This window comes from Triplophysa rosa, linkage group LG7 (genome assembly GCF_024868665.1).
Source record: "Triplophysa rosa linkage group LG7, Trosa_1v2, whole genome shotgun sequence".
In the NCBI taxonomy this organism is placed as follows: domain Eukaryota; kingdom Metazoa; phylum Chordata; class Actinopteri; order Cypriniformes; family Nemacheilidae; genus Triplophysa; species Triplophysa rosa.
In genome coordinates, this window is record NC_079896.1 from 7,918,158 (window position 1) to 7,943,444 (window position 25,287).

At 37.8% G+C, this 25,287-nt stretch overlaps 2 protein-coding genes across 12 annotated transcripts in view; one reads left to right on the forward strand and one right to left on the reverse strand.

Moving 5' to 3' along the window:
- Positions 1-21,633, reverse strand: part of shroom2a (shroom family member 2a) — a 39,535-nt gene extending 17,902 nt beyond the window's left edge. For 6 of the 11 annotated variants that reach the window (XM_057338517.1, XM_057338516.1, XM_057338515.1 and 3 more), the window contains exons 1-2: positions 20,644-21,633; positions 10,519-10,667 (exon numbers count right to left, since the gene is read on the reverse strand). In XM_057338517.1, coding sequence (XP_057194500.1) covers positions 10,519-10,667; positions 20,644-20,853 — 359 coding nt within the window. In that variant the 5' untranslated portion in view covers positions 20,854-21,633. Of the gene's footprint in view, positions 1-277; positions 2,438-3,553; positions 3,665-10,518; positions 10,668-20,643 lie in introns of those variants that run through there. The other 5 variants (XM_057338522.1, XM_057338521.1, XM_057338519.1 and 2 more) reach the window with 3 other exon arrangements.
- Positions 21,634-21,750: 117 nt separating this feature from the next.
- lrrc7 (leucine rich repeat containing 7) overlaps positions 21,751-25,287 on the forward strand; it is an 89,597-nt gene continuing 86,060 nt past the window's right edge. The window contains exon 1 of the mRNA XM_057338527.1: positions 21,751-21,769. The gene's annotated coding sequence lies outside the window, so the exon portion shown is untranslated. The remainder of the gene's footprint in view (positions 21,770-25,287) is intronic.

The following is a 25,287-nucleotide window of genomic DNA, read 5'->3' on the forward strand; positions in this document are numbered from 1 at the left end:
GGCTGGTGTGTGCCGAGGAACTGACGCGATGTTTGAAAACCAATTTGGTTTGCCAAGATAAATTCAACAGGTTTCATGAGATAACATCTACTTGTTGAGTCACCTGAAGGACATGCGCTGTTTGAAGCACGACCTGCACTAAACTTTAAACTTCACAAACAACGAAATAAGACGAGACTAAACAGATGTCAAGATAAAAAAGCAACGGACGAACAACAGGTGTGAGACAAAGAGCGCAGACGAAAACAACCAGCAAAGCTTAAATGTCCAAACTCACCAAACGATCCCTCAAGCAAACAAGTTCCACAAACAGGTGCCTAAATGTGCAGACCTGAGCAGACCCTTTGATGGATGAACTGAGAGTCCGGGTTTGCTCCGCTGGACTCCCCGGGCAGCACATTCCACATTCACATCAAAGACAGGCCAAGACAAAGGGCCCTCCACAGACAGCCGGTCCCTGACCACAGTGCGACTCTTTTCAACCATCCGCTTCTTTCGTATGAAAGACTACAGAAATGTTGCCTTGAGGAACCCCATATAGAAATCTGTTCAAACAAGCTTTTGCGAATCTACTTTCATATCTGCCTGTGACTGCTGCAGTCCGGGCAGATCACTACAGGGATTGTGGTGATTCTACCCCGGGAAGGGGAGAGGGAATGAGGAGGGGGCTGTCGTCGTAGCCAGTCTCCTTAAAGTAATCTAACAGCTTCTGTCTTCCTATTGGCTCAGGGACGGTATGCTAATTTCAGTCGAGAGGGCAAAAGGTTCTCGTTGAACCCCTCTTGTGCAGTGGTCCTCTGTTTCTTCTATCGCTATGGTAACAGGTTGATTTTTGCAGGGTCTGAAGTGCACTGGTTGGCCAACTGGAGTGAAACCAAAGAAACTAACATATGACATATCAACGTACGTAAAACTTTTCTAGAAAATATCAGATTTTATTTCTATAATGCTGCAAAAGAAACAGTTAGACGACGAATATTTAGTGGTGGCTTTTTGACTGCATGACTATCCTTTTGAATGAGCAGAGAGACATCACCAGCCATGACCATTGACCTCTGCCGTGGACACCCCACCCAACCCCCGAAAAAGATCATTGTGACTGGTTCTTTAAGAATAGATCTCTCCAGCCCTGACGAAAGCCATCCGGTTGAAGAAAAGTTTGAGAACTCTGTTAACTTAGCAAATAGATCTCTTAGGGCTGAAGCTTAACTGTGATTTGAGCTTGACCTACAAAGTTTAGAGCATGATTAAAACTTTCCTTGGCATCCAAACAAGTGGTCTGGTGACAGGCAAGAAGATTACAGAAGAATTGTTTTGGCCTATGCCTGGTGGGCGGGCTTTTACGAAACCTTTCACAATGATCTATTGTGTGACAACTTCTCATCCACGCATTCCAGACTGGAGCCCATTTTCAGGCATTAACCTGCTTATGAACATTTCTGTTTTGTTCCGCTGCTTCCAAAAAGTAAAGCAAGTTTTAAAAACTTTAAAAGTCTTTCTTAACACCAGAAAGATCTTATTGTGCCAGAAATGTTCAAGAAAAAATGTTCTTGACTGATCAGTGTAGCTGTGCTATTGTTCCAGATAATAAAAACCGAACGTCAGTATAATATTGGACACATGGGGAGACTGACAAGAGTTTTGGCTGCATGAGAGTCAGGTATTCGTCTGGCTCTTGAGTGTCTGCACAAAGACCTTCTTCAGAACCCATCTCAATTAGACCACTAATACAGGGCCAGGAGAGGCCAACCGTGAGGTGCTTGTAATGACGGGCACATTCCTGAGCTGCATGTCATACCAGCTATAGAAGCAATAACTGTCTAGACCCCTGCCAGGTTACAGCTGCGTCTCTTTTGTTTGGGTGTACAGTATTGAGTAGCCCATCAAACTTACTACAATTTCAATTTAGATGTTCAGATACAGTTTAGCCACCCATTTTTTGACCAATTAGAATATCGCAGAGAGCCAATGTGTGCTGTTAAATATAAATGAAATTTACAAGTCATGTCTACTATTTATATTACCTCAGGTTTCCTGCATGTTTAAGTGATATAGAATGCCCTTGTTCTAACCACAGTTAACAAGGTAAGATGTAGGGAAAGTGCACAGTAATCAGACTTAGCAGGTGAGCAAAGGACTCTTTCAAAATCCAAATGCATTACTCCCTGCCAACATTTCTTGGAAACAGTTGGAAACACAAGACAGTGAATCCCTCTGTACTGGGTTTTACATTCCAAAAGATTTAAATGACCTGTAGATCGACATTAGATCGATCACAGACCCATATAATACACACATTCTCCAGAGATTGGTCTGACAATTAACCAAGACAAAATATAGTTACATCACATTTATAAAATTATTCATCTTAGTGTTGGTGTTTACTTTGACAGTATTCTTCAAACACACATAAATCCTTTTCTATTTCATCAAAACACATATGCAAACATATTTTGCTGCGTACGTGTACATGCTGTACCCTGGCTAAATAAAATAAGCTATTATCATCTCTAAAAAGAATCTTAAAAAGAACAGTAACAGTGAATTAAAAAAAAAAAAAAAATTAAATATATATATATATATATATAATAACAGTTTTAATACGTTTATTATATATTCTTATCGTCTTCCACTCACAGTAAGTTTGTTGGCATTTGTTTGCGCAGCGTGAACATAACAGATGTGATTCACAACACTGTAAATCCAAAAGCCGACTTAGAATGTTGATGTTTGTTAGATCAGTGTGAATTAGCCTTCAAATGTTAAACACCAATAAACCTACATGTGTAGGCGCATCATGTTCGTTCATTAAAGTGATAGTTCACCCAAAAATAAAAAGCCATCATTTACTCACCCTCTTGCCATTTCAAACCTGTATGACTTTGTTTCTTCTGTAGAAAACAAAAAAATTTATTTGAAAGAATGTTGGTAACTGAACAATGGCGGTACCCATTCACTTCTATTGTATAGACCCAAAACCAAAAGTCAATAGGTACCGCCGTTCTTTGGTTACCAACATTCTTCAAAATATCATCTTTTGTGTTATGCAGAAGAACAACAAAATCTAGGACCCAGAGCTGGTTTCACAAAAAATGTCTGCCAGGTTCAGGAAGATAAATCCCTCAGCACTATTATTATTATTATATTTACCCATGTACCTTTCACTCTTGCAGGCTTGTGATGTAACAGGTGTCATGGCAACTAAAAGCAAGGAGCACAGCTTCAGAGGGATCTCATCACCATAGCACCACAGAAGCTTGTCTGAATCACTGTTTGATAGTGCTTTCTAAAAACGTCAAGCCGCCTGGTAAAATCTTAACATGATATGCCGTGCACAAAACGACACATTTTTTATTAAAACTATTAATTTCTTCCCACAAAATCAATGAGAAATATAGTGTACACAATAATCTGTTACAAGTATCGAACTTGACCTAATGGCAATAAACAATATAATACTTATAATAATCAAACAACCAAAGCAAAGTATCAGCACACTAGTAAAATTCGAAAAGTATAAAAAAATCACATTACATTTAGAAACTTTACATACCACAGTAACACCTTTGTATCAACTCAGTCGTGCTAAACTTGACTCAAAAGACCAGTTCACTCTGCCGTCGCTTGTTTGATTATATTTCCCCTCGTACACGATGTGCAAACAAAAGCTCTTCCTTTAATACTAATGAAACATGTCCGACCCACGGATGTCAGCTCACCTTGCAGATGGAACGTTCCAAAAAAGGGTGGTTCAGAGATTAGCACCATATTGAAGGGTAAATTAAAAACAACAATTAAACTAATCGTTGTTAATTCCAAGTTATAAAATGCACAATTAAGAAATAACAAAATACCTATAAGATATGGAGGCGCTCAGAAATCTAGTATATGCAAATATAAGGACAATCCCTGCTCTTATGATCACCTTCATCTCACCTTCTCTCAGCTAATGCCATGGACGAGCTTTGCTGGTTATAATTGGATTCTGAAGCCCAGGGTGACATAGCTCTGGTCACTATAGCCACACATCTATTTGACTCAATTGAGCTGAGTCATAGATACAGTGGCGCCTTATGCTTGTACAAGAATTAACATGGCCTAATGAATCTTTTAACATTTAAACCCTGTTATAAAAAATCTCCTCCTTTAAAGGCGGGGTGTCCGATTTCCCTTAGCCGTTGTTGATGTTCAAATCACAAAAACAAACACACCCCTAACCATCTTTCGCTTTCGTCAACGCTCGGCTAATGTCCGTCCTGTGCACCTTACTGCTGATTGGCTACAGGGTTGTTTTGGTACTCGGCCCGACTCAGTTGTCTAAAGCGTAATTCGGAAATCGGTTACCCCGCCTTTAAATGTGTTTTTATATGTTAACACTTGAGACATGTCTACAAACTGTGTGTGTGTTCAGCTGTATCCTGAGGAAATCATTCATGAATTCTGACCGTAGCCCTATGCAAAAGGCATTTGGGTTCTTTCAGAGCATCAATCTAATCTTCCTTCAACATAGTGCTTAGAGGAAGTGTGACCCAAATGTCAACACAGGCCAAAAATTCAAAGAATGAAAAGAACAGCTCCCAGTTTCGGTTAATTCAGGATTATTCCACAACGATTCCCATTCTAAAGCCTGTTCACAACAAGAATGATACAAATTTTACATTTTTTGAAAAAAGTAGAGCCCACGCCACATCTTATAGGAACAATGGCGTTGAGATCCCTTTCAAAGCACATTTTACGTGATGATGAATGATAAAACATTGACAGACAGTATAAAAACCCATTCTAATTTAAGACTTATACATTGAAAATGTGAACCTGAAGTGTGGGAACTAATATCTTTATAGTAATCGTTCTTGGTGTGGACAGCATTAAAGGCACAAACGCATCTGCACAGCTTCTTGAGCATACTCAACCGCGGATGGACGAGTTTGACACATGAGCAGTAGGCAGTACGTCACCTTGTGGACTTGGCTGATTCAACATTTTTTCACGCATGCGCTGTTGAACGCATTCCTTTTGCACGCAGACGGGCCGTGCGGATGACCACGGACCATCCTGATGACGAAAATTACATCATGCGAGCAGCGCGTGAATAAAAGTTCAGTCCTCATTTACTCAACCTTCTAGGGTTTGAAAATGTTTTTTTCTCCACAGAATACAAAAGAAATGTCTAACACAATGTCCAGGCTTTTCCACCCAATGAAAACAGACAGGGAGCAATAGCTATCAAGTACCACAGGTAGTGTACAGTCCTACATCCTAAGCTTTTTTTGCCACATGCATTTTGATTGAAAAAGTGTGATCTGTCCAATTATCAGTCAAAGCTGTAGTTGATTTCTGTCTGTCTCAGCCACTAGGTGGCAGTAGTCATCATTACTTGCCATTTTTTCCCCACTCTCTGTGCTGGTGTTAGTTAAGTGTTTCTATATATTATACAGTCGTGGTTTGTTTCTAAATAAATAAATATTTCTCATTACTACAAAACTGACGTATCTTTGCATGCTTATGTATGAACAACCAGTTAGTAATTACACTAATTACTATTAGCTCTTATGAGTATTAAATACACATAACAGTAATAATTCACAGTTCATACGAAGTGTCACATGACAAAATTAATAACTTGCTAATTGTTGAAAAGAACCGGCTCATAGGAGATATCCAATCCAGGAACCAACCTATACTATTGTAATATTTCATACTAAACAGGGTTTTTCCTGGCTCAAAATGAGACCTGAGGTGGTGCCATCCTGATCTTGTACACACGCGTAGGCCTACCGTACCTTTTAGTGGCTTAACCAAAGTGACTTCGAGTTTGACATATTAAAAGTTCTAATAAAATTAGATAAAAATGACAATTATTAAGTTATATAAAACATTACTTTTAGGCAACCAAATAGAAAAGTTTTTTTTATCAAATAAAGCTTTTTTATCATTTTCAACTAACTTTTCAGCCCACAATAGCCAACTGAATTAACCAGTCTTTCTAAATGAGCAAAGCTCATTCACATCTTGCATTCTTTCTCTATGGTTCATTTTAAATGATTCAATGATCTCTTATATTCGCTAGTAACTGAAAAGTTCAATAGTTTAAATGAATCGGTTCAAATGAGTCATTCGTGTGCAAGTCGTTCTGAACGCAATGTGCGTTCATACTGGAGAACTCGCTGTGTACAGTATACGCTGATTCAACGATCCAACTGCACAGCTAAAGACATTACAATGATGTACGTCATGTTAATTTAATAAATTTCAAGAAATTAAACGTACTTGGATGCAAAACAAACAGCCGTGAAACACAGGCTGGCTCTTGTTCTGCAACTCTTTTTAGCGCCTCAGTGTGCTGATAACGAAACAGCGCCTCCACTGTGGCGTAATGTCGCAACTGCAGTTACAAATGACAGTCTGTTAAATGCACGCAGCAAATTTCTTGTGAAGACTCGCAACATAATTTTGGCGAGAGCCTGAGGCGGCACGACATTTGACGGAGGCGGCCACCTCCAATTTCTCTATGCAGGAAAACCCCTGCTAAAGGGATAGTTCTGTTGAACACAACATGAGATTTTGAAGAATTTAGGAAATCAAACTGTTCTGGGGCACTTTTGACTACCATTTTAATTTTTCCTACTATGGTAGTCAATGGTGGCCAAGAACTGAAAATTGCTAACATTCTTCCAAATATCTTCCTTTGTGTTCAGCAGAACAAATAAATGTATACAGGGATGGAACAAGTTGAGGATGAGTAAATGATGACAGAACTTTCATTTTCAAGAGTGAAGAGTCAAAAGTTTTTTAGCAAATCTTTTCAAGTTAAGCACTCATGTTTGACACCTAACGCAACCACAACTTTGGTAAATCCTGGTAAATATTTAGTTGAAAAGTAGAACAGAACTGGACCTCAGTTGCCAACCCAACTCGTGTTCAAATGGTTTCCACAGCTGTTCCACATCAAACTGTGATTTATCCACCCATAATTCTAAATATTTACTACCCATCCTTTGTTCTTTTGCCCATGTGAACCTTTTCTTTTAATTTGCCAATTTCAGATTTTTTTCTTGGAGAATATGCCTGAAAGACCAGAATCCCGGTGTGTTGACGTCACTCTTGCAGATGAGACCTGTAGATGGTATGTGAAGCTGCCATGTGAAATTAAGTAACCCTGTTTCTCATTCTGTTTCTTGAAGGTTATGTTCATACAGCAAAAATCTTTGCATCTGACTCAAATCCCATTTTTGTAGCACAAAACAAACAAAATACCTAATGCAACCAACTGAAGCAATAGTTTAGATTTATTTCAATGTTTGCATTTAACGCAAACTAACATATGCAATAGAAACATTTGTACGCATTGCCTCGGTTCTCCATTTACTCGTACTGTGGCACCAGACAAATCTTTAAAAGTGTGGATAGAGTTGCCTAATCCACAAGCAACAGACTCCAAATCCCATTTTAATCACACTGACCATAATCCCAATATCTCTGTAATTAGATTACCTAGCTGTGGGGCATCTGGGCACATTGGCATCCGCAAAAACACTTAATGCTGTATTAGTGTATCTACTGCATCATGTAATGTGTCATCGACTGAATTGTATACAGTTGAAAGTTTAGCAATTATGTAAGGTTTAGTTTAATTGTCCAATAATGTGGAATTACTTACGGAATTACATGTCCATGCGATAATTTACATCAACAACGTGATTACTCGCTATAGTAATAACTATTAATGCCTTACAAAACTACATGTTGTGTAATTAATGTGTACAATAATGTATGACCAAAAAATGAATGCGTAATCCAAGCAAACAGATAGACGTGGCCTTGTCCTAAATCCTCTGTTTAGAATAGCATGTTCTAAGTGTAGGACAAACAAATCTATTCCAGCTGATAACATGACTTCATAGTTTAAAATTACGTCATCATATGCAAAACAATTGCACTGCCCACACACATCTCAACTTCCTATTTCCTTAACAAAAATCCCACACGCAGGCCTTAAGGCAACAGCCCTCACACTTCAAAAGCCACATCGAGGCATTCGGTAAGCTCTGAAGCGGACAACCAGGGTTGTTTGTGTTACACAACCCAGCGATCCATCTTTGGCAGATCACTGACCACACGGTCACCTCCATCTGATGAATGTGTATTGCAATTATAAAGGTCTGACAACACCCGCCTCAACAGGTTCTTAAAGCAACACAAGGGTGGAGTGTACCAGCATTTGTAAGCTACATACAGTATGTAGGTTAAATACTGAATACAGAAGACCACAAAGACCAAGCGACAGCCATTTACAATCTTGCTGTTGCCAAAGAGATGCATTTCAACCCAGACATCAGTCAACACCTTGTGTTATTTGCATTAGTCTGCATGCCCCACCCTACACCGTGGTCCCCTGTTATCTGCTCGCTGTGTACAAATTCAGACTTAGTCATGTCTTGTGGTCTTCTTAAATGATACAGGCAAAAACGTGCCCAAGCTAGAAATTATAAATGTTTTTAAATGGAGAATTTAGGATTTAGACTTGAACATTCACACATTCCTGAATTCTTTCTCAATTACCGCATTGTAATGCATTAACCTAACTGCAGAGGGTGTGAGTTATTAGGCATTCATTCACCGATGTTAACTATTTATTCCCGATTGCCTAATCTGACCACATTCGTTTCAATGCGCAGGATATGAAACCGTGACTCAGACATTGGTTTTGATGTCACCATACACCGCCCCTCCCACTTAGTAGAATAAACATTACTCAGAGAAAAACCACACACCAATGTCAGTGATGAGAAACAGGAAGTGAATTTAATCTCAAGAATTGAGTTTTACATGAAATACATTCCAAGTACCCTAAAGGTTTTAATAGATGTTCCTGTCACTGTAATATAGAGCTCAAACCAGTCTGCAGCAAGGCCTTTGCGCAATAGATAAACACAGGCAGGTTTTCTTACTGGATGACGTTGTTTGTTTAGGAGTTATGCTGTAATGTGACCAAACACACTTAGATTTCCCCGGCCAAGCCAAACTGAGACAAAGGGGTCAGTGTTTGGCACACAAAGAAGTGGACTGACCAGCCTGTTGCGCTTCAATTGCAATGGATCAATGTGATGTTCTTTTAACTGAAAAAAAAAAACTGTCTCTCACAATGTACATTTGTGTGAAAAATGTTTTTGGCCTCTATGATTGTAACAAAAAAAAACACTGCCATATACATTTGCATACATTGTATGCACCTCAAAATGTTGTCCTCAAAATCAAGTCACAAAAGAACAGAGGTTGTGTGACAACAGGTGACAACGATCGGTCCGTGCGAATCAGGATCAGATCACTTCATTTGCATCACAGAGCTGACACACGCGTTCTACCTGCAGCATCCACGGGCTGAGATCAGAACTCCCAGCATGCCCTGCATTCAAATCAACAGCACCACACAGAAACTTCAGAGTTGGGTGCTTGTGAAAACACAGCGGCTGGTCTTTAATGTCAATACACATCCGGAGAAACATCCGGAAAAAATCCAATGTACCTTATATTAGTACATTTTAATCATCCTAGAAACATGGTTTTATAGAATCTCACTCAACACGTTCACTTTCCACAGACAGCACAATGATATTAGTGGCACTTCCTGTTCTAGTGTATAATTAGAACAACATTTTCATGAGAATATATGCAAATATTTGCATATTTCCACCATATTTGCAAACGCTTTCCAACCAGAGTCCTTTGGTAAGAAAGAATGTATTTATTTGAACAATAAAGTAAATTCATGTTTTTATGATATGCTTGTATTCCAGGGGAATAACAAATAAAAAAATGAAACTTATTTGGTTTCATTTCAAGTTATATCTCTCCACCTAGCCGTGTTTGCTGGGAAGCATTAAAACATCATGAAGCGATCTGGCAAAACTGGACTTTCAAGCATTCAACTCGGCATCAGTTGATCTAGTTATGCAATCTCTAGATACCAATCCCCAACGGCTGCTGTCACTCTCTTCCAGGAGCGCTTTCTCTGAAGAACGCAAGGTCTCTTCAAAAAATGTCCACATAACATATGTACATTGAACTAAAACTGTTCACATGCATAGCAAAATCATAGAGCTGGCTTTAATAACCAACACTGCTATTTAAAATAAATGCTTTTAGGATCCACTTTTAGTTCATGCATCTCTGTTTGTGTGACTATCATTTCAAAAGCAGTGATGAACGATGATTTGGATGTTAGAGTAAAATAAAGGAGACGCATGAGAACCCATTATAATTTTACTTTTTGTCCGAACTGGATGCCACGCGTCCGGTGTAAAGGTCCATGATCTATTTCTCTTTAACCAACGGTCAACATAATTTTCACCCAAACACAACCAAATACACAACAGAAGGATACAATATTATTCCATTCTTCTACTCTATTCTTTCTATGGTTACTCTGAGAATACCTCCACAACTACAGGGTTACCACTGAGGCGCCCAAACCAGGTGTAAGGTTGTGTGTGTGCGCGTATTTGTGTATTCATTTACCTTTTCACCACCAGGCTGAGAGACTTGTGAGATCCCTTGACCAGACAGATGGCTTCTTGTCTGTAGCCAGTAAGAGGAAAGTTGTTGATTTTGACCAGTTCGTCCCCAGCCTGCAGTCGAGCCACCGCAGCCTTACCGCCCTCGTCCACCTGCGGCATTGACACAATACATCAACAAATGACCTATAGACATAAATGGACTTCAAATATTTTTATTGTCCCTTTGTTTTGATTTACAAGTTGTCCGACAAACTTTAAAAAGACATTTCTCTAAGTTGATTCTTACAAGCATGCTTATTTTCGGATAAATAATGTTCTATAAATCTTTGCACTTCTTTGCATTTCTAAATAACATTCAGTATTGACCTGAACACACTCTAAGTACGTTTATTGCTCCGAGTGTCCTTAAATAACCGAATGAGAAAGGCATGTTCACCTTTCTTCATTGGGGGGATAAGTCATTACCCTTCAACATCAGCACTTTTAACTCCAAAGCTGAGCTAGACCCAAGTTAATATTATATATCCTTACATGAAGAGCATACTTCAATGAACTTTCCTGCCAAAAATCAGGTTCAGTATAAAGTACAGCAAATTCCTGACATGATATGTATTGTTCTCCTGTTGTCCATTTAACTGGTAATCTGCTGTTGAGCTTTTGGCCCAAAGTTGATCTAAACTGCTCATTATTTACTTTGCAGGTATGCATAAGTCATCACAACCTGATCCTTTACAAGAGATATTTTATATTTATGATCAGAACGCATGGTGCTATTAAAAAAACAACATTTCCTCAAAAGGTCAAGATCGAGCTACACACACAAACAAACCTTGAGCGATTACGCAAGCATTCTTGAATGTAAGCTTTATCACCAGCTGTGGTAAGATCCAAAGCTGACCCTATAATAAAACCTTCTTGTTACGTATACGTTCCCTGTAAAGAATGTACAAATGCGGCTATTTTAGTGATTCTTTTGTTGTGTGCCGTCTTCCCTGCGTTTGTTATTGCGAAATCAGCAGGATTCTGTGACATCCGGACTAAATGCCCCCCCTTGAAGTTCATAAAACAAGGAAAACGGTCAAAATGCCAAAATAAGAAGCACTTAGAATAACCTCAATCGTTAATGTAAAACAGGCACACCAGTACCCCCCTCTGGCATTCCACACCACACTGAGAGAATAAATGACTAAGAACAATGGAAATCTTTACTGGAAAGTTATCGGACCTACCTAAGCATGTCAAATGCTGCCAGAGCATCAGGAATGAGGTAGGTTGGTATTTAATGGGAATTGAATACCTATAATGTACCAATGTACTAGCATGGTATTCTTTGTATTTTCTTGGAGTACTACATTAACACAATGAGCACAACCATTTTAGTTGAGATAAAGAGTTGATTTAAATTAGGGCTGTCAAACGATTAATCGTGATTAATTGCATCCGGAATAAAAGTTTGTGTTTACATAATATATGTCGGTGTTCTGTGCATATTAATTTTGTATTTATGAACACATACACATAAATACATATATTTAAGAAAAATATAAAATATAACAATTAATAAACTTTTATTTAGAATTTCAATTATTGGTAAATATAAATTAATACATTTAAATATTTCCTAAATATATAGACAAGTATATGTATGTTTTGTCTTTATAAATACAAAATTAATATGCACAGTACACAGATATATATTATGTACACACAAACCTTTATTCTGGATGCAATTAATCGCGATTAATCGTTTGACAGCCCTAATTTAAATATGTATTCCAGTACAAATGACTAACCATCAACAATGTTCACTACAAGTATGTCAACATGTTTTCCCTTTGCGTTTTTAAAAAGTTTCCCGTATACATGACAACGTCGCCAAAACGTTCTGCGTTCACACATATCCGCAAAAATGACAAAAAACTCACACGACGCACGCCTATGTACTGGATCAAGTAATATGCATGCGCATGGCATTGCTTTTTCCACAGATTTGCATTTTGCGATTTACGCGGAAATTATAACATCATTTTCAAAAACTTGCACTTTGAAACCAGCTTCCAAAACAGCTTCTTCAGGGTCCAAAATCACCATTGTCGTGTTAAAGATTAGCCAAAACACATACAAAGCTTTTTAGTTTTTAGGTGAAAACAGTGTTGCGTAAACAATCCCTAAATACACAACAAAATATAATTATAATTAAATAATAAAAAATATTTTGACGGTTTTAGCGGCAACAACATAAACAAACATTATGTGGATCAAACTTAAGACGTCCGCAAATAAATAACTGTTGAGTAGTGTTACATTTTATTTAATACAATTAATATACAATAAAATATAAATATAAAGTAATATAAATGAATTATAAATTAAAGGGGTCATATGGCGCAAATACGTGTTTTTCTGTGTCTTTGGCGTGTTATAAGTTGCCTATGCATGTATTAGACACGTAAAATTGCAAAAATTAATGTGTCGGAACAAAAGATGCATTCTATCTAAAAGCGACTGCTCACCCAGACCTGCCTGACACACCTCGTGTAACCACACCCCCACAAATCTACGTCAGTTCGTGGTATGTGTTGACTAAGACCGCCCAAATGTATACGCAAGTAAGGTGGGTGTACCTGTCAGTACAATTGCTTTGGAACCCGATGTTCCAAATATGGTAAGAGGCGTTACATTTCCGTCACATGCTTGCAGCATTCGACCAATCACTACGCACTGGTTAACTGGCCAATCACAGCACACCTCGCTTTTCAGAGCGATGAGCTTTGTTAAAAATCTGCGCATTTCAGAGAGGCGGGGCAAAGAGGAGATGCACGGTGTGTGGAAAATACAGCATTTTTTAACCTTAAATCGTGTATACACATTGCATTACATCTAAAGCAATTGATAATATTCGTTTTAGTCGTTTCACATGACTCCTTTAAATTGTTATATTTCAAGCCAGACTGATAACCAAACACAGATCGGAAGTTAAAACAGACCAGGAGTATTCGTCGTGAATATCAAAAGTAACATAAACAGACTACTTTTAGTTCAAATGCCAGAGTAGTGTGCTTTCGTAATAACCAAGATAAAATAGCATTTGAACAGAATCACTTATTTTGTGATTTGTATTTTGGACTTGAACCTGCATCACCCACATGAGCAACTAAGCTCAATGTGTCACATGCACACAAGCTCCAACCACGTTGTTGAACAGCCTGAAACAAGTGTTTACCTTCCCATGATCTTTCAATTGCTCCGAGTCTTAGCATGGGGTCAGGTGTGTGCGGTGGGTGCGGGAAGAATGTGGCACTGAGGAATGTTCTGCTGTCTGGTGTCCTGCGCCCTATGCTGACAGAGCACCGGCCTTTATAGCTGCTGCCTACCCTGCTGAGCTCCAAGCACACTCACTAGGGTGCCTGTCATAAATTCACCAGAGTACCTAAAATACAAATGTTCATGCAAGAGACATCACCTCACCGCAATGGTGCCATTGTCAAATCCTGACAATGGGAGTTTGTATTATATAAACACACACATTGTGAACAGGACTTGGCTTGTACAAGAACAATACTATGACTAAGGCATTTTGCGCTTCAGCTAACTCAAGCAGCACCAAAGAATGTGAGTCAATTCCAGATACAACAGAAGTGCAGTTAACCTCGAATGAACACTGTATCCGAGCACAAACAAAAGAGCATGAACTGTCTGTGGTTTTAGCATCAGGAATGCATCTGAATTCCTGCACCTCTGGGGAATAAAATGAAGACAGAATCCGAATAAAATCTGAAGATGCTTTCATATTTCATAAATGGAGAGGCGTATTGAAAAGCCTTCCAAATGTCCAGATTACAAAAGTGTTTATGGCTCAAAAACCACAGATGAGATCTCTTTAATATCTTAATTATTTCTTCAAGACATTAGCGAGATTAAATGGAGAGCAAATGGAAAATTTAGTTTGAGTCTCCTGAGTATTAGTACTCTCATTTTGAGTATTACACGAGATCTCAACCATGTCAAAAACTAAGATTCCTTCAAAAGTCAGTAATATTGAGAATTCAAATATGAACTCAAGAAACACCCATCAAATTGACCTAAATCCAGATTATTTACCTATACAACCTTCAAAAGCTTTACAATTGTTAAATGTATTTTAACAGTTGTCCCATTTGTTTCTTTCATTTTTATGAAAAACATCTGAGACTAAGCGGATCCTTAAATGAAACACACACAACTGAGAACTCTATCAAATCTCCTGAGCTATGAAAAAGCAACATCTGACCAATGTAATTTTTCTGAGGTAAATAAAGATTCAGAATCAAAGCAGATTTTTCAAAAACCCGAATATGAAATTGCGTCAAATTGAAATAATCTTAGTTTAAGACAGAATAGAAAATAAAAATATCTGCATGTCTGTTCAACTTGCATTAAAGTGACCCTCTCGTCATTTCAAACCTGTATGACTTTCTGTCTTCCGTATAACACAAAAGCAGATATTCAGAAAAGTGTTGTTGACCGAACAGCGATGGCAGCCATTCACTTGCATTGGTTTGTGTCCATACAATAGAAGTCAACGGGTGCCACCAATGTTCGGTTATCAACATTCTTCAAAATATCTTCTCTTGTGTTCTGTGGAAGGAAGGAAGTCATACAGGTTCGAAATGACAAGAGCGGGAGTAAATGATGACAGAATTTTCATTTTTGGGTGAACTGTTGCTTTAAGACCAAAACGAATGTCTTTTTTCAAGGTTAAGTGAGTAATTGACTGCATCCGTTTTACATTTACACTGGTGTTTTAATGTTACTTCACCTTCAGTATGTTGCATGGCAATAATAGAATCTACTCTTAAAAAGCAGAAAAATCACACATACGGCTTCAAATCATAAGATTTAAGATCATGAAAGATGTTTAGTCAAGTGACCCTACATTTTTGAACAGTGACAGGTGACTCTTTTGTTTAGCAGAATAGTAAAGTTTTTTTAGCAGAAGTCTGGAGGTGCCGTCACTTCACAAGGGGTCAAAAAGCAGATACAGGCAACAAAAATGAATCCAAATGGATGATATATTGTGGTTTTATGAACGACTGGTCTCTGCAAGAAACTGCACATTTGCATCAAGTTTGTCCTCAACAAAGATAACTAAGGTCTTATCATCCTTGGAATGGAATGAAACCAAAATCAGAATACAGGTTTTGTGGCTGATCGACCCTAATACCACATGTGACATAACAAGGGCTAGCACTTCCAAGTGCCTCAACTTCATGTTTATAAAGGAAATACGCACATCAGCAATTTCACAAGCTTCTCAAAACATTTCAAGTTAAAGGGATACTTCACCAAAAAATGAAAATTCTATCATCATTTACTCACCTTCGAGTTGTTCCAAATCTGTATAAATTTCTTTGTTCTGATGTAGACAGAGAAAGAAATTTGGAAGAATGCTTATAACCAGACAGATTTTGCCCCCCATTGACTCCCATAGTAGGAAAAAATACAATGGTAGTCAAAAGTGGCCCAGAGAACTGTTTGCAGTCCTACATTCTTCAAAATGTCTTCTTTTGTGTTCAACAGAACAAATAAAAAGATAAAGTCATTTTTCCTACTATGGGAGTCAATGGGGGGCAAGATCTGTTTGGTTATAAGCATTCTTCCAGATATCTTTCTCTGTGTTCATCAGAACAAAGAAATTTATACAGATTTGGAACAACTCGAAGGTGAGTAAATGATGACAGAATTTTTATTTTGGGGAGAAGTATCCCTTTAAATACTTCAATATCTACACTGAACATGTATGGGCATGTGTCGTTACAATAAAAGTCAAGTTCCTTGAAACAAATAGCACTGGTCGAAATTCAAGTCATCGTCACTTGCCACTCCTAAAGTAAAGTAATTATATTTTATAAAAATCTTCTGACGCCTTTTAGTATGTAGGTAAAGAGCTCGTCTCACAGTCAGTTTGCTTACGACGAGTTGGGGCATGACTGATGAATCCTGACTGCAAACAGATTTAATGGACGTCCTATAGGGTCTGCATGCTATGAAAAGATCACTTAAATGAGAAACAAACACACACAGCTTGTGAAAGGCTACACGGCGTATGAGAGAACTGTAAAACAGGATTATTGGGTTTTATTGAAATAGAGGATTTAACCTAAACACCATGAAGACCTTTGGCAAATGAACAGCATCAGAGGAATGAGAAGAATTTTAATTCCTTCCATTTTTCAGTATAAATAATCTGTTTAAGTAAAGCTGCTACCAAATAGCTCTCTCACCTATATATGTATTGGGTGATTAAGGTAAAAACAAAAAGAACTTCTAAAGTAGTAATAACGTTATAGCCATTTAGAGGTGACATCTAATTTCTGCAGCACTAGCAAAGTAAACTCCAGAAATAAGACCTAAAAACAATTTTAAAATGACTTTAATTGAATTTTAAAACAATAATTAAGGAAGTACATAAAATTAATTAAAATTAATTATGCTTTTCTCCCTTTTTCATTTATTTGTTGCTTTTTTAAGTTGCTATATAGGATTGATTTATTTTTATTTATTATTATAATTTTAGTGCCTTAAAGTTTCAGTTTGTTTCTGAGGCAAAAGTTTAGTTTAAGTTTTTCAAATAATTTAAGGACAATATTTTATTTGATTTCTATAAACAGAAATGTTTTCATAGTTTCAATTTTAGTAAAATAAAATAACCTTGGTACATAAATGTCTCAAACAGTAAGTTTATAATAATAATTTAGCTGTCAGATTTTGCAGAAAATGTCAGTTTGATGTCATTTTAACCCACATAAAGATAAGTGCGTAAAGTAACCTGCAATTTTATGTTTCAAACAGAGAAAGACATAAACAGGTAAATGGTTTGGATTGTAGCTCTAAACTGGGCAAGAAGAAAGTAAAATATTTGTGCTACAGCTTTCCTAAGCGATTGTCTTATGATTTTTACATGGCAGACAATAAAACAAGCAAACAAAAAAAAAGAATATCATAGTGACTTGCATGCATAGTGATAGCATGTCCCCTAACAAGTTATAATGACCTCTCTGACACCGTGTCTACGCCAGATGCAGCTCGACGCGACACACCGCTTGTTCTGATGGGATTGTCGCGCCGCATCCAGCATGGACAAAATTTTCAATTACAATGGGTTATAATGCGTTTTATTGTCTTTTGTTGCGTTGCATCGCATCCGGTGTAGACACGGTGTTAGAGTCTAGGAATTATTTAAAGAATTACGAGGCCACGGAATGTTCTCATCCTTAAAAGAAGTCCAAGGCAGATCACAAAGTTTCAAACTCGCCCAGGTTCCTCTAATCCTACCTAAATTTATCCCAGATGCTGTATCATGCAAGTCCAGCGGGCTTCAGGCTGTCAAAGATAATTCACTGCATTTGGATAATCAAGCAAAGCTCCAACATTCCTGTGCTGTTCCTGGCACTGCCAGTTTGCCTGAGGAATCTCAGAGAATATGAGACAAGCTAGTGAGTTAAGAAAATAAATAAAACTACACTAAAAATACTGCTAATTCACTTAACAGCAGCTGCAAACAGTCTATTATCTCTAAAAAAACAACAACTTCAATTCCACCAAGACCTCTGTGGCTGAGAAGAAATCTTGCTGTAACATTGCTCAACTGTTCTGTTTGTTTACTTTTCCTTCAATCCTAAATTGTGCTGCCTTCTGTACATTCTTGTGTTTTATTCTTCTGTCTAACAGCTTTTATATTGTCCCCTTTTTGTGTCCGACATTTAAAACATGCTTAATAAAAATGTCAGGGAACAGAGAGCGAGGTCTTTTGAAGTACTCATTTTACACTTGTCAACAAATAATTCTCACATCATTAACAGACATTTGTGACTTGATGTATGTCTAAAAGTTTGGATGAACTCCAGATGCGAGCATGAGATGTTTACTTTTAAGACGACTACAAAATCAGCTGTATCCTTGTAAGAAACTACTTGGATAGATTTTACTTTTTTTCCACCACTGTTGTGCCCTTCATCTTAGGCTGCTTGGTAAGAATCAATAACTTCTGCCTGGCTACCCATCTATACAATATCTACCAGTTAGCACAAAAGAACAAAACACATTCAAACTTTGTAGCATTGTGTACTATAAGCTCAGTGACTGGTGAAAACACAACTAAACCAAAATCTTTGAAAACAGGTGCAATTTACAGCAAGATTTGCCATCATATGATCCATTAGGAACAACAGGAGACTTTAAGAGCATCAACGAGGGGGGTAAAAGGCTTTGGTACATTATTAACTGTTCTCACCAACTCCTGAAGTGTGACGGTGTCTTCGGGGCACACAGAATTATTTCCTTCCAAAGATGCAAAAAGCCACAGATTCAAACAGCCTTGTGAAGTCCAAACTTTCCTCTGGAAGATGGTGTGCTAGCAAATCAAAGTATTCCATGAAATATCCCAACTTAACATTTAGCGCCTTAAAGCGACCTCAGCGATGGCAAGAATTTAACTTCTGAAAATCGCATACGCATCAAAGCTACAGTTTAGAGGTGGTCACCAGAGTTTTAGACACTGTTAAGTTTGGCCTTTTTTAACATTATAGCTTTAAGCTAAATATACCTAAAAACCCTACAATTCATGGAGGACAACAGCAAATTCCACACTGAAAGTAAGAGCAACTTGTAAACTTTCCAACTTATCTGCAAGGTCTTTCAGAGTTGATAAGTAACCAGAAAAGCACACAAAAAGGTTTCGGTCACTGTTCAATAAAAGTTTCTGAGGAATCACAGTGCAAGTGACCAAAGTGTCATTACCAAAATCACACGACTACAACACAGCATCTTATTATTTAAAAGATTAAGGTTTAAAGTTGCATTTATAAAGGCTTTGTCTATTATTATTTGGCAACCTTTTGAGAAATGAAAGAGTCAATTCATGGAATTTAGAGAAATAAACAGAATTCTGTAACTGGTGATGGATCTGGCCATAAGATTCCTATCAGTACTTACAGTGTGTGTAAGTGTGTACTTATACGTTTAACCAATTCTGTATACATAGATCGTCCGAACAGATTTACATTTGACATTTATTTATTTAGCAGACGCTTTCATTCAAAATTAGACAACATTCTGTCTTGTTGAAGACCACCGAATCAGATCATTTCAGGTAATTTGTTTAGTAAATAGCCAATTCTCTATTTGCATATGTTCTGGCACATGTAATCAAAGTGCAAAATGAAAATGCTTTTCACAGCAAAATGCTTCAATGGCCACACTGAGTGTGCGTACTTTCATTACTTTAGAAAGTATGAGGTAATATGTTTCAAGAGATAATAAACTTGTACTGTCAACAAGCAAAGGACTTTATACAAGCTTTTGGATGTATAAACCCAAAGGGAAACAACTGTCTGTTCCAGGCAAATAAGCTTGTGCAGGAAATCAGCATGTTTGTTGCTGTAATTGCCAATGTTTGTTGTTTCCTCAGATGACACACTCAAAACTTTCCAGCTGAAGTGTTGTAACAAAGTTGAGCTTTTTTAGGTAGAAAACAGTTATCGCCTACCATTCATTGAAACTGATTGGCTAAAGATAATATGAGTGGTTTTTTTGAGACAATCATATTATGTGATGTTAAGACGTACTACAATAAACATCATCTTCTAGACTTCGCATGTTGTATTTATAAAAAACACTGGAATGATTCCAAAACCGAAACATCAAAAGGGAAAAATATTGTTGCGTTGGCCGGGAATCGAACCCGGGTCAACTGCTTGGAAGGCAGCTATGCCTTCCATAACATACCTGCCTGACTCAGCGTGACTAGACGTGCAACAGGAAAAATTCGAACTATAAAAAGAAGTAACATTATTAATGTTACATACGAAACCGATCTTATCTTTGAATTACTTGCCTTATTGTACTTATATTTACAAAAGGTTTTCTCTCTCACAAAAATTATTATAACGTGCTACTGCCAAATTTGTATAACCTTACGTTAAACCGGTGTTTTGCTTAAGTTACTTACACAACATGGCTTGAGGAGTTACCCCGATCACGCCACTATTTATACTATTTCTATCGCAACAATGACTAACTGGACAATATCCAGTCAGATGCACAGTTCTAAGCTCATTTCGTCCGTCTAGAAGGGCAGATGATTCACCTTAGTTATAAGAAGAGGTCCTCCGTGCTCCAGTCCACCTCTGATAGTAAACCCCCAAGGTGCTCGCCCAGAGAGGATCACATCCACCAGTTTCCATCCGTCACCATTCCCAGGATCATCAAAACTCCCAGGTCTGTCTGAAGTGTAAACGCTTCTTTGATCTCCTTCAGGAAACCCAGAGTCCAAAGGGTATTGGTTGATCGTGTCCATTTCATACAAAGTGTCTCAAACAACAGAATACTGTAGCTTTCTGTGTTTAAAAACTGAGATTGATTAAATGCCTCTCAAAATCCTACATAGTTTTCCACACCACCATCGGCAGTTAATGTTAGTCAACGATCAAATAAAATGCAACAGGTAGTGGCACAGCCCATCATGCCCTCTGGCTGAAACATGAATGTCTCCTTGGATACTTTGTTGCCTCGTTTCCTCCTCTGGACGAGGCTCTGTCCATCATTTAAGAACAATATTACAGGAGGTGCGGTTTAATTTTCCAAAACACCAAACTTGTATATTTCTGTTTATATTGTTAGAAAAAACACGGTGTTTAGAAATGTTAAACTTGTTTCTGTTTATTGCTGTGTCCGACTCGGTTCATTATGTTAGCATTAGCCAGAGGATTCGGCACAAGTTCTCTCGCCATCGAACATGAACAATTCCTCAAAATAATTTAAACAACCACGACGACTGGTTTATGAGTACACAACCTTTCGGATTTAAACCCTAAATACAGATTAGTCATATAGGCTTTTTTACTGTGCTCATAGTGAAGGTTATAGTTGTCCAATCCTGGTGTGAATGTGCGTGCCGGTGGAGCTAGTCAGCTAACCGCGAGTCCTATTCAATCAACAAGTGGATCAACACTCCAGTTTGTATCCATCCTCTGAGTCACATTACAAGTTCTTCAGTTACTATTCGGCGAGAAACTACATTTGTTCTCTGTTTTTTTTCTTAGCGCAGAACGAGTTTGGAGATCAGGCACAAGAAGAGCTGAAATGTTGGATGGTAGAAGGCTGATCTTTGGGGTTAGTGTGGATTACGTTCACAGGAGGGGGAGAGACGCGTCTACCTGTTCGCTGATCATCAACTGAAATATGGAGAGCAGCAGCGACCTCTACTGTTCACGGTATGTATTCGTACTAATTCACAAGCAACTGTCTTGAAGAAAGCAGTTGATTTAACAAAATGAGTGTATAAAACTGAGCAAAACACGGGATCAACGAAAAGGGAAGCCAGTTATCTTATTGTCTTTGTAAGAGACTCATTCGTATGTCTCTGATGCTGTTGTAGAATCCTCTTGTATAGTAGCTGAAACTATTATGACAGAATTATAGCCAATCTGAACACATGCATCACCCTAGGAAAGATGACAAATTGTATAAAACTTAGAATTAGTCTGCTTATAATTGAAATTGAAATACAAGAAATAAAGACAGTTATATTTAATTTATGTCTTTTTGAGAAGAAAGGACAAAACAAGAATCACATTGAATTACAGATGACAACAAAGATCATGAATGATAAATAATGTGAACAGAGCTCTATGCTGTATTTAATGTATTATCACATAGCAAGGAAAAACTCATTAACATTGAGAATGAAATTTATGTATATTAATTTTGTGTGTTTTATGAACATTTTGGTGAAAATGGGCCTACATTTGGAGTTTTTTTATGTCTTCACAAACGCATAGAACGTTAAATTTAAAGTAACAATACGGGGGTTTTAGGAGGATCTATTGACAGAAATGCAATATAATATACAAAACTATTTCTTCAGAAGTGTATAAAGACCTTACGTAATGAACCATTATGTTTGTAATACCTTAGAATAAGCTGTTTATATCTACATACAGAGCGGCCCTACACACATTGAATTCGCCGCCATGTTTTGTACAGCAGCCCTAAACGGACAAACAACACTACAACGCGCTCTCGCTCTCTCTCTCAAGTATCTGCAAGTGGTACTGGACGAGTACAATATTAAAGCGGTTCCAGATAAACAATGACACTCAAAACTGCTCGGTCACACAGCTAACATTACAACAACAACATATCTTGGTATGTTAGTATGTTACTCACATACTGATCCGAATCAAAGTAACCTCCTCGGGGGTGATTTTTAGACAATCTTTCTCTCCAATGTCTCTCTGCTGGAAAGTATCTCCATAGATATCTGTGAGTATCTCTGCTAAAAGCCTTAGTACCGCAGGTCCTAACGTGTCTCTGCTGGAAAGTCTTTGTAATATTAACGCAGGTCTATAGCTCCTGCCTGACTTTTATCCTTCTTTCTATACTTAAAATCCACAGAACGTTTATTTTATGTAATAAATAAGACATCGCTCTTTCTACAGTCTTTCTAATACCCGCAAAATCTCTTCCCTGCTTCAATATGAGAACGACATCTTTTTGTACTGTGGTGGCCACCGTCGTGTTTGGACTGAGCGATTCATTGCAAATATATAATACAACGCTAGTGGCCGCTGTTAATCAAAAACTGCGCCTTTAAATCGAAAAGTTTCAGGAGCATGTAACATGTCTTCCCAGAGAGGGCGCTGTTGGGTTGTTTACATTTGATTCTTTCATTTGTTGTTCTTCATTTCAAGATCTGTGAGAACAAGGTCCCAGTGGACATAACAAGTCAAACCATTAGTTTCACTTTCACTGTGTTCTTTGCCAGATAGTTCTTGTATAAAGTTTGGGATATGTTTCAAGTCATTATTGTGCTGAGGAGAGAATTAAGATAGAACGATATTTTCCAGAGGGAATAGGTAGGCTATATGCATGCTGATCTGTTCATGTGCTTGGTAAAAAGAATGCAGCACATAGCCTATGTACTTCAATACAAAGAAAAATAATGAACTGTTGTTGCTAGCAAAGCAATACTACAAAAAGTTTCTGTGAAAACGGCCTACAGGCTATACCAAATACACACATCCACCCCCTCTGTGCCTATTTAATTCTAATTCAAATATAGTGTAGGCCTATTAGCATCACTAGCATCTTTATCTAGTAAACAAATTTCTTTTTTTTAGGAAAATATCATTTTGTTGAAATACATTAATGTCTACCCATGATTTTGAGTTGTCTTTATAAAAAGAATACAAAAAGCATAAATGCTGAATTATAGAATATAAAGCTGCTGTACTTGTCACTTTTGCAGGACGACACCTGTCATCCCCACACCTATCATCCCCTCATCACCAGTACACTATATTTACTCACTTTGTTTTCCCCATCGTTGTCCGGTATTGTTTGAATGTTAGTGTGTTCATTCCGTGTGCTATCTACTTGTTTTGAATGTTAATAAATCTCAGTTTTGTGTAACCCTCGGCCATCCCTTGTGGACTACTTTCCCTGACAACCGCACAAACTGTATTATATTCCATACCTCAAACCCTACCATCAAAGAACACTTTTTTAAAATCGTCATTTAGTATGTTTTAGAGTAAATATTCCTTGATTTTTAAGGTCCTATTTTGGTTTATGTAGTGTCCAACAACAAGTTTACGTACATACAAGGTGTAAAACACTATTGTTTTGTTATAATAGGCCGTTTTTCTTACCTCACTTGACTGACTCTCAAATGATTTGTTCGGCGAATCATCCGTCTAATCCCCTCCTTTCCGCTAGCCTACTCTGATCTGATTGTTCAGATGATCTAGTCTGCTGTGATTGGTCTACCGCCAATGAGGCTCACGAGCTACAGTGTTTGGGGGAGAAGAGTCAAGTTTTTGCGGGCAGTCCTAGCAAAACGTAGGCAGGATGTAGTGACGTAAATCCGCGGCGGTTCACGAATCGGACTAGGGCGCCCTCGACTCCCTTTTTACCAAGCCAATAAATGTGTTATTCATTCACCATCGTCTTTACAACTTGGCAGACTGCTTACATTCACACACGGCAACATCACACTGCATGAAATGTAATGAAAGGCCATGTAATTTACATAATCTCGTAATGTATACTCTTTAAGCAATTTCGTTTACGAGGGCACCGGAAGTGTCCCCGTAAACCATTACATTGTTATACACATTTCATTACACAGATTTGTGTCCTCGTAAACCATGTATACAAGCACGCACACACAAAATAGCTGTAATTACTAGAGTGGAAACTTGATAAGTGAAGTGTTAACACTTGGGCAGGGCTAAGTGAGTGTGCTGTCCTTGGCACTACCATTGAAACATCATAACCAGTATTACTTTTGAACATTTTGGGGTTCGTAACACAGCAAACAAAGGTTAAAATGTATGTTTGATTTAGGTTAACCTCTAACACTCATATCTAACTGGGATAACTCTTACAAGTGCACACTGGGGTGTAGATCACTTCAGTAATTTATTCATTGCAGATAAAACGTACAGTATTACGACCCAAGGCCAATATACAGCTTTGTCTAAAGCATGATTCTAGAAATTACCCTTGCAGAAGACCATTTATATCTTGGCAAATGCATTTTTAACCAAAAGCTTTCAAGAACCAAATAGTATATTCTTTCACAATTCAAAATTAATAACACAATTACCTGTCTAATAAAGACATTCAAGCTGGTCTAAAGTCAAGGACAAAATGCAGAATGCAAACATCTTTTAAGAGTTTTCAGATTCATCCGTTCTGCATTGCACTTCTCAGAGATCAGGCTGTT